General features: G+C 35.2%; 1 protein-coding gene across 2 annotated transcripts; it reads left to right on the plus strand.

Annotated features, from left to right (window-relative positions):
- Positions 1-169: 169 nt before the first annotated feature.
- On the plus strand, positions 170-12,175 carry LOC123554856 (beta carbonic anhydrase 1-like). Of its 2 annotated transcripts, XR_008371603.1 has the most exons (5): positions 170-312; positions 5,290-5,517; positions 7,429-7,659; positions 9,024-10,424; positions 10,767-12,175. XR_008371603.1 is itself a non-coding variant. In XM_045345223.2 (4 exons), the coding sequence occupies exons 1-4, from the start codon at positions 211-213 to the stop codon at positions 9,234-9,236; spliced, it is 774 nt and encodes a 257-aa protein (XP_045201158.1). In that variant the 5' UTR covers positions 170-210; the 3' UTR covers positions 9,237-12,175. The 2 variants fall into 2 exon arrangements, 1 of the variants encoding a protein (XP_045201158.1); XM_045345223.2 differs by having other exon boundaries at positions 9,024-12,175.
- Positions 12,176-12,599: the final 424 nt, after the last annotated feature.

Consider the following 12,599-nt stretch of genomic DNA (forward strand, 5'->3'; position numbering starts at 1 on the left):
CCAGCAGCATTTAAAATGAGATAAAGTATCGATAATAAAAACGGGTATTGTAGCAATTTCTACACTTTAAAAAAAAATCAATGTGTTATGTCATTGCCTGGTCTTTGTGGTCGTTATTAATCCTTACCGGTATTTAATGGTACCTTGTGTAGACGCTTGAATGTGCGTCTATGTGATGTAGAAGGGAAACAGAACAACGAACAACAAATCATGAGAGGATTTTCCAAACTTTTGGAGGGTATTGTCAAATACTCGTTATTTGATAAGCAACACACAATGTTTCAGCTGAAGATTTATGGGAATAAACCAAATGTAAGCAGCTGGCCTTGTGTTAGGCAATGACATTGCCTTGAACACCCTTTTATTCAATCCAGTGTCCATGACCTTAACCTTTGTTGACATGATTTATGATTCACTACTTGTTTTCAAGGTTTCCCATATAGCCTATTTCTCTTTAAATAAAATTACTCCCGATGTCAAAGGAATCTGGTGCACTGGTTGATTAGGTTTTGAGATAGACGATCAAACCTACTCCTGAAATGGGAATTAACATTGATTTTCTCTAAACTGGACACTGCCCAGTCTAGATCTATACATAGAGCTCTGAATTCGGCTACCCCTATCGGGCCTCAGTGAAACGGCAGCATGTCAATACATGCGATCAGCTGTTTAGACGGCATAGAAGCTATGACTATACCCAGTCACCTTCTTCGACACTCTCAGACTCCTAGGGTTACCCAAGGTACTCGAACAATGCTCAGATTATAGCCAGACATACACATGCAAAAAATGTATACTGGCAAGAGAACAGTCCCCGGACAGTAGTAATCGCCGTCCACTCTCCCTAAATGCTTCATTTTCACATTGGCAGTGGTAGACCTTTAGTCTACGTAGCCGGTTCCGGCTACCTAGACTAAAGGTCTAGGTAGCCGGTTCTATATATACATAGTGTATATGAAATATAAGTCAAGGTAGCTGGTTTTAATAAACTGTATTATAAAGGATCATTATACTACTTAAATTAATTACATTTCTTGTGATTTATTATTTAGGATTTGTGTTTAACCTGTTATTTCGCCGTATTTATGCACTCTTATCATATCGGCCAACATTTTGTTACGTTAAAACGTACTCGATACATGTTGAGATACCATGATTCATTCTTAAAACAAAACAAAACAAACAGTAAAAGAAAAGGGCAAAACAAAGAGCATAAACGTACATTAAATGATATGTGGCTCTACTGAACATTTCATGTGCCTTTTTAAAGTGACAGTTGTAAATGATCATCACTTTTGCACCTCTATGTGCGTCTTTAAATAATTATTACATAATTTCTCCGCCAATTTGTTTATTAGTCAATAATCTTGACTGTTTCTAATTGTTCGTTTGAACATTCAACCTCTTTAAATTATTCTAAGGCAGCGTATACTAAATGTAAAAGATAATTACATATCAAAAGACCTAATACTAAAGGATCGCCGACAGTTGACATCATCTATCAAATATGTTTCTTTAAAATACATTTGTGTATAACAAACTACAAAAATGATTAAAAATTTTATTTTAAGAATTTAAAACACACCGATGACGATAACGACACTCTGATCATTTATTGATAACACAACAAAATATCGGCTGATATAATATTAGTGCGTAGATACGGCGAAATGAACAGGTAAATCGCTAATAGTAAATGATAAATCACAAGAAAAGTAATTCATTTAACTAATATAATGATCCTTTGTAATACAGTTTATCAAAGACGGCTACATTGACTTACATGTTCATATACAATATGTATATATAGAGATAGAGAGAGCCGGCTACCTAGACCTTTAGTCTAGGTAGCCGGAACCGGCTACGTAGACCTTTGGTCTAGGTAGCCGGAACCGGCTACCTAGCCGCTTCCTTTCACATTTTGTTTACAGGTGATTGTTTTTCATCAAACAGATGCATGTTTTCTTGATAACTGTTGATTTTATTCTTTTTATAGGTATATGTATAACTTTAAAAATTATAAGATTCACAACATGAGTAGGTTTTTATATTATCATTGATGGGGGTATCTGTCTATATGAGCATGCATAAGAGATGCCTGTCCAGGGCCTGGGAGACATTTGTAATAGCAGGATTTTGCATTAGTCTGACTCGCAGACAACATTATCATTATGTAATGAGTACTGATATTTTCTGTCTATGCGTCTAGGTCTCGATTTATATACATGAGAGAAACAAGTGGACGGCCATTACTGCTGACAGTGTTTAAAATGTGACGATTTATGTACCCCTTATTGGGCCCCTTGAATGTGCATGAAAGTGATATCATTTCTCGGAAAACTCCATGCCGCAATAGAAACTGACCCAAAGTCTCTTTTACTAACCACATTTTTATGCCCCCACGTTTGGGGGGTGCATATAGATTTGCCCTTGTCAGTCTTTCTGTCCGAGCTCACATTTGCATACTTAGGTGGCTATAGGAACAATAGGTAACTGTACTTTTTCTTTGATGTCATTCATTCCGTAAGGCTTTTATGTGGCTATTTTTCTCTTACGTGGCTAAAAGAACAATAGAGAGAGAACAAAAGAGTAGCCACATAAGTATCCATATGTAGGAACGTCCGTCCGTCCGTCCGTCCTTCCGAGAATGTTGTGTCGCGCGTAGCTCCAAAAGTATTTGACGTAGAGTCACAAAACTTTACAGGAATGTTGGTCAGCATGTGTAGTTGTGCACCTGGGGTTTCGCGTCCGGATTCATTCAGTCATGTAGGAGTTATGGCCCCTGACTTTGTAAAAGTTGGTCATTTTAATGTTGTGTCTCGCCTAACGCCAAAAGTATTTGACATAGAGTCACAAAACTTTACAGATATGTTGGTCAGCATGTGTAGTTGTGCACCTGGGGTTTTGCGTCCAGATTCATTCAGTTGTGTAGTAATTATGGCCCCTGACTTAGTAAAAAATTGGTCATTTTAATGTTGTGTCGCGCGTAGCTCCAAAAGTATTTGACCTAGAGTCACCAAAGTTTACAGGAATGTTGGTCAGCATGTGCAGTTGTGCACCTGGGGTTTTGCATCCGGATTCACTCAGTCGTGTAGGAGTTATGGCCCCTGACTTAGTTAAAAATTGATCATTTTAATGTTGTGTCGCGTGTAGCTCCAAAAGTGTTTGACCTAGAGTCACCAAAGTTTACAGGAATGTTGGTCAGCATGTGCAGTTGTGCACCTGGGGTTTCGCATCCGGATTCATTCAGTATTGTAGGAGTTATGGCACCAGACTTAGTTAAAAATTGGTCATTTTAATGTTGTGTCGCGCATAGCTCCAAAAGTATTTGACCTAGAGTCACCAAAGTTTACAGGAATGTTGGTCAGCATTTGCGGTTGTGCACCTGGGTTTCGCGTCCGGATTCATTCAGTATTGTAGGAGTTATGGCTGGTGACCTAGGAAAAAATTGGTGTCCTTTGTCATGTAGTGGGGACATCTGTGTCCCATGGACACATTTCTAGTTACTATAGACCTGCTTTAACATTTCTAGCACAGTATTTGTATGATTTTTGTTCGGGGACTGCTCTCATGTCAGTAACCCAGTAACGTCATTTCCCACATTGATATATGGTTGTATTAAGGTCATTTTGTTTTGGTAAACCCGAGTTTAATTACTTGAATTCTGACATAAAATACATGCATAGAGAGTAAATTTATGTGTTTATCATATAATTCATCTGGCTGGCTTGTAAACTACATGCTAAGCTTGTAAATAGGAGACCTGTAAATTATGTTCTAAAGTTGTAAATACACGTGCTAATCCTGTAATCTGTATTTTGTATATTGCTCAAGCAAGGGCTTTTTATCCTTACATAACAGAGGCCGATATTCGGCCACTTCCCAATTCAAAATAAGGTCATTTTTTCCCAACTGTGGCAGAGGATCTTCCCAAAATGTAAAAAAAAATTATTTTTTTTGTCAATTATATTTCACAAAATAGGAAGCAATGAGCTCATTTATGATTAGGAAACCACCAAATTGTGTCCTCTATTACATACCTCTTTTGCAGAAGGAAAAAAGACCTTGTTTCAATAAAATGTTCTTTTCCCAAAATGAGCATTACTTTTTGGTTATGAATTTCCCAGTTTGAAAGGCCAGGGACTCTTCCCAATTTCCTGATGAAAAGCCCATTTCAGATTTTAGACTAAAATGGTACTTTATATGAATCAAAGATGGCCATATCAGCATGAGCATTGTACTGCCAAATTACCATAAAGTATCTTAGTTTCAGTTGAGTATTTGAAATAATATGCCTTTGGTCTAGTAAGTCTCAGTCTTGCCTTTTATCTATGTAAGGAATTTGTTAGTTTATTACTATAGCAAACTCATAATTATTTGAAATCCAAGAATATACAATGCAATAAGTTTAATATTCATCAGTACTGAACTATTTCAAAATTAATGGTAATGATCCTAACAAGGATTAAAAGCATTTTAAATGACTTCTCATGATAAAATCATCTACAGATTACAGCCCCTTTCAGTGATGTTTTCTTCTCTAATTGACATCATCATCCCCTGATTACAGCCCTTCTCAATGATGCTTTTTTTAGCTTGTCAAATTTTTTTTTAAAACTACATAGTTTTGTCGTCACTTGATTGTCTGTGTTAAGTTTTAAGGTTAAATTTTTTGTTTAGGTTCACTTTTTCTCAAGAACTGTAAGAGCTGCAACTGTGAAATTTTGCACACTTGTTTATCATCATTAAGTGACAGTGTAGGCCAAGAACCATAACTCTGATATGCATATGTCAGAATTGTGGCCCTTTTTGTACTAAAAAAATTTAAAGTTTCTTGGTTAAAATTTTTGTTTAGGTCCACCTTTTCTCAAAAAATCATAAGAGCTACAGCTTTGAAATTTTGCACACTTATTTATCATCATTAGGTGACTGTGTAGGCCAAGAACCATAACTCTGAGATGCATTTTGTCAGAATTATGGCCCTTTTTGTACTTCGAAAATTTGAGTTTCTTGGTTAAATTTTTTGTTTAGGTCATCCTTTTCTCAAAAACTATAAGAGCTACTGCTTTGAAACTTTGCACACATCATCATTAGATGAATATGTAGGCCAAGAACCATAATTCTTACCTGCGTTTTGTCAGAATGATGGCCCTTTTTGTACTTAGAAATTCTGAACTGTAACTCATTTCTTACATACTGTCCAGCACATGCAGACAAACGATGGCACCCATATGCAGTGCTCTTGTTCTCTAAATGGTTTCTAATGATAAAATCATCTTCTGATTTCAGCCCCTATCAATGATGTTTGCTTGCATGGATAGCAGAGTGATCCCATCAAAATACACAAACAGTGATCTTGGAGACAACTATATGGTCAAAAATGCTGGTAACTTTGTTCCATATCCTGACGACTTGAAACAGATTGCAAACACAACCTCTGCTGCTGGAGCACTGGATCTCACATGTGTACGAAATAATGTACGACATGTAGTTGTGGCTGGACATTCTGATTGTAAGGTATGTGTTGCCTGTGTGTTTTACATTATGCCCCAGATAGTACATGATGACTGTATGAAGGTGCGGCCATCCCTCTTTAATATCTTTCCATAGACAATGGATTTTTTTGGATAACCACACTTAAACGTTCTCAAGCAATGAGATACAAGCTCAGCCAATGTATCTAGGCCCAATGTCAAGGTCACATGTTGTGGTCAAAAGTCAAAATTTTTATCTATCATCCACTCAACATATAAATTGATGGACGTTTTTAGCTCGACTATTCGAAGAATAGTCTAGCTATTCACTCCCTGGCGTCGGCGTCGGCGTCACACCTTGGTTAAGTTTTTGCATGCAAGTACATACAGCTATCATTTAAAGGCATATAGCTTTGAAACTTATTTATTCTTTTTCTAGGTCAATTACCAACCTCACTGGGTCAAGTTCCATAACTCTAACATGTATTTTGAGCAAATTATGCCCCCTTTTGGACTTAGAAAATTCTGGTTAAAGTTTTACATGCAAGTTACTATCTCCAAAACTAATGCAGATATTGAATTGAAACTTCACATGTGTCTTCGGGGTTATAAAACTAGTTGATAGCACCAAGTCCCATAACTCTGACCTTCATTTTGGCCAAATTATGCCCCCTTTTGGACTTAGAAAATTCTGGTTAAAGTTTTGCGTGCAAGTACATACAGCTATTACTAAAAGGCATATAGATTTGAAACTTATTTTTTCTTTTTCTAGATCAATTACCTACCTCACTGGGTCAAGTCCCATAACTCTGGCATGTATTTTGGCCAAATTATGCCCCCTTTTGGACTTAGAAAATTCTGGTTAAAGTTTTGCGTGCAAGTACATACAGCTATTACTAAAAGGCATATAGATTTGAAACTTATTTTTCTTTTTCTAGATCAATTACCTACCTCACTGGGTCAAGTCCATAACTCTAAGCATGTATTTTGGCCAAATTATGCCCCCTTTTGGACTTAGAAAATTCTGGTTAAAGTTTTGCGTGCAAGTACATATCACTATTACTAAAAGGCATATGAATTTGGAAACTTATTTTTCTTTTTCTAGATACATTACTACCTCACTGGTCAAGTTCCATAACTCTTAACAGTTTTTGAGAAATTAATGCCCCCTTTTGGACTTAGAAAATTCTGGTTAAAGTTTTACATGCAAGTTACTATCCCCAAAACTAATGCAGATATTGAATTGAAACTTAACATGTTTCTTCGGGGTTATAAAACTAGTTGATAGCATCAAGTCCCATAACTCTGATATGTCCCCTTTTGAACTTAAAACTCTTTTGATATTTAACATTTTGGGTAATAATTTCCAGCTTCTGTGACAATATTTCGAATAGTCGAGCTTGGCTGTCTTATGGACAGCTCTTGTTTTATTATAAAACTAGCATCAATTGTTATCCTCAGTAAGACATTGTGCACAGTGCCTGAACCAAATCACTACAGTCAAGGTCAAGGTCGCACTTAGAGGTCAGATATCTGTACTAAAGACTTTCTATCACAGTCCAAGACTACTCGGAATGAATTTTTAGCACTCACCCTGAGAACAGAGCTGAAATGGAACAGACATAGTTAAAAACTCGTACTAAAATAAGGAAACTTCTGTCACATTCACATTTCCTGGAAGTTAAATAATAACCTTCAGTGAAATTTTTTTGTATAGAATTCATAGAAACGAATAGTAATGGAGAAATTAAAATGAATATTTTTAGATATAAAGATTATTGTTTTGTACAACATTGAAAGAAGATAAGTGGACAATTCCACCGCAACAATGTTCACTTGGAAGTAAATAAATGGAAAGCTTTTCTTCTCCCAGTTCACACCCTCTTTACAAATATATAATCTGACTACCCTACTATAAGTAAGTTTGAGTAACAACAACATTTTGTTTTTTCAGGCTATGAGCTTGTTGTATGACCTGCGTACTGAGATGGATATACCTAGTGGTTCACCACTCGAGCTGTGGATAAAAAAGCATGGGAAAAGAACCATAGATAAATTTCAGCACCTCAAAGAAGAAAACGGTTTTATTGGACCAGTTCCTTACATACAAGAAAAAGAAGATAAAAAGTTTGAAATCTACATAGATCCTGACCATAATTTTAATATGGTTGATAAATTATCACAGGTAATTTGAATGAGTGCCTTGGTTGCAGCTAGGTATTTGTAATTAATGACATTATCATTATTACTTAAGGGCATTTTCGACGGAAGCCATGTAATCGCTGACTTCTCTGTCCATTTTATGGGGGGTTGCTTAAAGTTGCCATCTTGTCTATTCATTTCAAAATCTCTGTATAGATAACTCCTACATTTTTCCAAGGATTTGACCCAAACTTACAGAAATATATCACAGTGATGTGTACTTACATTTGTTATAAAGACATGAATGAACCATGCCCAATTCAGGAGTTACGGCCCTTGGAAATTTTACAAAGCGATGTTTATTGTGGAATACTGATATAACGTACTCTTACAGATTTGAAGGGATCTGGGTCAAACTCACTGAATTGTATCACTATAAAGTGAACTTTTGCCTTTTCAGGACATGAATGTACCATGTCTGGCTTAAAAATCATGGTCCTTTGTAATTTTACAGAATGCCATATATTTATAGGTTATTACCTTTGTATCGGGAAATATGCACGAGTTCTGCAGCGGAAATATTGCGCGACTTTAGGAGCGCAATAATAACCTTTTTATTACATACGTATCTACACGTATTTATGTATTGTAAATATTATGAATTTGTTAAATAGCCTGAATAAGATTGACAATACTGAACTACATAAAAGAATAAATGCAACGACACACATTTTAAATTTACGTCACACACCCGATATGAAATTCAGGCTTCAGTGTATGGAAAAATATTGATGTTTCCGGTTCCACTGTAACTTAATGGGGAACAGAAACGAGTATGTAATAATGCTTAATACTGACTTAAGCCTTGTCAGAATTACTCCTCTTGCAGTGCTCAACTTTTCTAAAAGTGAGGGCTGTGTACTTGCCATGGCCTTTGTGGTTACCATTGCATTCAGGTTAAAGTTTATGGCAAACTTATTACTGTATTTTCTTAACTATAATTGTAGCTTAATTTCACATAGGGATTGTATGGTTTTTAGTTTACAATATCTTTGAAAACATTGTAATAATATTAATATGATCTTATCATGTCTGTTTGAGTAAGACGGGTAGTGCCCAACCCTTGGGGACAGCGTGGATAAAAAACCTTGCTAACACTTGGTTTTCCATCCCATACTGTCCCTTATCATCTAACAGATTGAACAGTTACATAAAAGGTGCAGTGAGTAATATTAAAAAATATACAGTTTATTTATTATCATTATAACATATTTTCAAACAAGAAAATGTGCAGGCATGAATTACATTTAGTGATAACTCCAGTTTGTTATTTGTTTATCATGTTGTGCAAAAAATAAATATAATTTAAGTGAGGTATCTGACATGTTGTATTATTTTATCTTGCAGATAAATTGTGTACAACAGTTAGAGAACATTGCAGCGTATCCATTTCTGAAAGACAGACTGAGTAAAAAAGACCTGTTTCTACATGCCCTGTGGTATGATGTCCATAGTGGAAATGTGTTCTTGTTGAGCAAGAAAAGACAAAAGTTTGTAGAAGTGAATGAAAGGAGCTTCTTCAGTTTGATAGAGGAAGTACAGAGTGTTGAAGGAGGATAAAATATTACTACAGTAAAACACCCACGCTCAAGGTAACTAGGGGGAGGTACAAAATACTCAAGTTATCTGGGGATTTGAAGCGATCCAAACATACAAAGTATGGGGAAAATTGGGAAGGACCCACATGAATTGTTTTAGCAAGCATGGGGGCTTGAGCCGTCAGTGCCTGAGTGAGCGGTGTTTCACTGTATTAAATGTCCTAAATTTGGATAAAATTTTGGGTTATAGAGATTGTTAATTACCTCCCTTGACATGAGGTAGCTGCAGTCTAGATGTGTTTTAAATCTGTGAATTGTTCTGTTTCAAGGTGTATATGTACATGTATACTCATAAGGAGATGCAAAAGAGTTACAAGATTTCTTGAATTATATGTATAATATCTGTTGTAGCTGTTAAATTGTCAAATATTAACTGTTTTGTAAATTCAGTTCTCATGGTATTGCAATAAGTTTAGTAGGAAAAGCTCAGTACTCGAATAAGTTGTCTGTCCACCATTGTTTCATGTTGGGAAGTATTCATTTTTTGTTTGTTTGTTGCATTGAAGTTATACGGACACAGTTTAAATAATTTGGCAAGTTGCCCACTGTTTTAGCTCACCTGAGCACAAAGTGCTGAATGCCATCAGTTGTCAACAGTTTTGTTGTTGACACTCCTGAGGTCACAGTTCTGACCAAATCTTCATGAAACTTCAATAAATCTGGGATCATTTAATAAACTTATAGAAAAACCATGTTAAAACTATGTACTAGGCCACATTTTCTACTTGATTCATAAAACTGTCATAGTGTTTGTCTCTGTAAAATCTAGGCCAGTTTCGAAAGTGGAGTAAAAAAAATAGGTCACTGTGACAAATTATAGAGGACCATAGTTAACACTGTAGAGACCAAATTTTTTATTTGATCTTTATAATAAATTAGAGTATTTAGGTCATTGTTGTAGCCTTTGAATCATGAATGGTTATAATCCCACACCAGATGAAGAATTCTTTCATGTTAAACTTGTTTATGGGGTAAACATGGTAAATGGTTTCAGTTTACTTTTGTAAAGAACAAATCAATTGTTCAGAACTATGGGCAAACAAATTATTCTGCTTTGGCAGTTACATGTACAGTTAAATCATATTATTTCTTTGGCATAAAATTTCATTGTTTTGGCTTTAAGGCAATTTCTTTTTGACTTGAATTAAAGGTCCATTACTAAGGGAAAGTGAGTTGGCAATTTTTTTCATAGCCAGTGCATAGACTTCTGCAAGACACTAAATAATGAAGATTGGCAGGTCAAAATTTACAGAAGGTCTTTGGAACTCAAAGAAATGTAAGTGTATTATGTTGAAATTTCAATGAATCGACAGAATGACCCCCCAGGTCTTTTTAACTTTCTTCATACTTCATAGAAAAATAATTGTACATATACTGCGATTTATTTCGAATTTCTACATACCAACTTTCATTTTCCAATAAAATGAAATAGTTCCTGTGCTTTTTAAAAGAAATTAAAATGTTCACTTTCCTTCGTATTGGACCTTTAAAGGGTTTCAGATTTTAAAGAATTGTCTTATATATTCATTGGAATTTAACTTAATGGATTATATACAGCTGTGAAATACTTGAAAATACATGAGATATGTCCCTCAGGAACATTACTAATTTCACAGTCAGATTTTCATTTCTTTTGTCATTTCACTGTAGAAGGCAATTTTATGCCCCCCCTTCTCTAAAACGTCCCGAAAATGCATAATTAAATCATGATCAATAGGAAATGAATGCTTATGGACAAAGTATTATTTTATGCTTGAATAACATTATCCTATGTTTATGTCTAGTTATAACATCTACAGAATCCCTCTGGATACCTTATGATCCTGCCAGTGTTATAACACTACAAAACATCTACACTACATTGGGTTTTAAACATATTTAGCCTGGTTTCTAACAGCAGATTTGTTATCATTGCCTGGTAGAGACTTGCCCTAAACCCTGTTTACTCATAGGAATATCTTGTTTCTTGATGAAAATTGTTACATGAAGTTTTAATTCAATGCAATTTATTTCATTGTAAAGTGGTGTCCAATACAGGGTAACACAATGGTGCATCTAACAGTCCTCAAATTTTTTTCTTTGATTTTCTTACATATCTGGGTATTTGTCTCGTGGCTTTACTTTGATGCATGTACATAGGCAGAGTGAGTGAGTTGGGTTTTTACGGCAAATCGACACAAAATGGTCATATGTCGCCGAATGTGCATAGGCAGAAGAGTTTGATCTTTTTCTAGAAGAAACCTTATCGACATATTTTGCTGTGTGAAAATCTTGTTTATGATGTTTTAACTTTTTGATAAAACTTTTGTGTGTTTTATATTCATTGATAAATTTCACTTCAGATAATGTCACAGTTCTTCAGAGCTTTTCTTGATTTCGTCTTTTATATTTGTTTCTTTTCAAACCACTCACCATAGATAAATTAAGTGTCTGTTGAAATTTGTTTGTACTAATTATCTGTGCTTTTTCCATGTCTATGGTAGAGGTGAAAAGTGCACTGTTTGGAGGACATGAAAAGTACCAAGTCCCCTGAGCCTACAGTCTTCCATTCTTTTCCAAATATTTTACCAATGATCATGTTTTTGGGCTAAAATAACTCTTGTTCAAAAACTGGTTCTTTTAATTTTTTTTAGATTTTGAACTTTAATGCAGTTAACAGCAAATATATCTAAAATAAGTATTGGCTACTTGAAGTTCCTAATTTTAGATGCAGTGTGCAGGTGAGGGCTTGGGTGAAATTCATCCCACAGTATTTTGTTGTTTACACGCTTCTACTATATGCATGTTTCTAGTGTATTTTTGATGTATCTTTCTAATATACATGTACTAGGTACAGGATATTTTGTTATGCTTTGTTATTGCAATAAATCAATTTAATTGGAAATACATTATCAAACTTTTTTTACTCTTATTTTATGCAACTTGAATTATGTGTCAGCTTGACTGTTTGTTTGTTTGTTAGCCCACCATCCTCAGATGGTGGGCTATTCAAATCACTCTGCATCTGTGGTCCGTCGTCCGTCCGTCCATTAACAATTTCTCATTATCGCATCTCCTCAGAAACTACTGGGGGATTTTGACCAAACTTTGTCAGAATGATGAATTGGTACCCTAGTTGTGTCCCCCTGAAAATCAGACTGGTTCAACAATTTTTGAGTGAGTTATGGCCCTTTGTTTATTTTGATTTCTAATATAATTTTATATCCAGTGGCCCTCCAAGTAGTTAATTGGTTTTTTATGGCCGTACCTGTAGAAGGGTCATAAAGTCTGCAGACACTAATGAGATAATGATTCAAGTTGTTCATTATTTTCCTATTACACCACA

The sequence above is a fragment of the Mercenaria mercenaria genome, chromosome 7 (assembly GCF_021730395.1).
Source record: "Mercenaria mercenaria strain notata chromosome 7, MADL_Memer_1, whole genome shotgun sequence".
Lineage (NCBI taxonomy): Eukaryota > Metazoa > Mollusca > Bivalvia > Venerida > Veneridae > Mercenaria > Mercenaria mercenaria.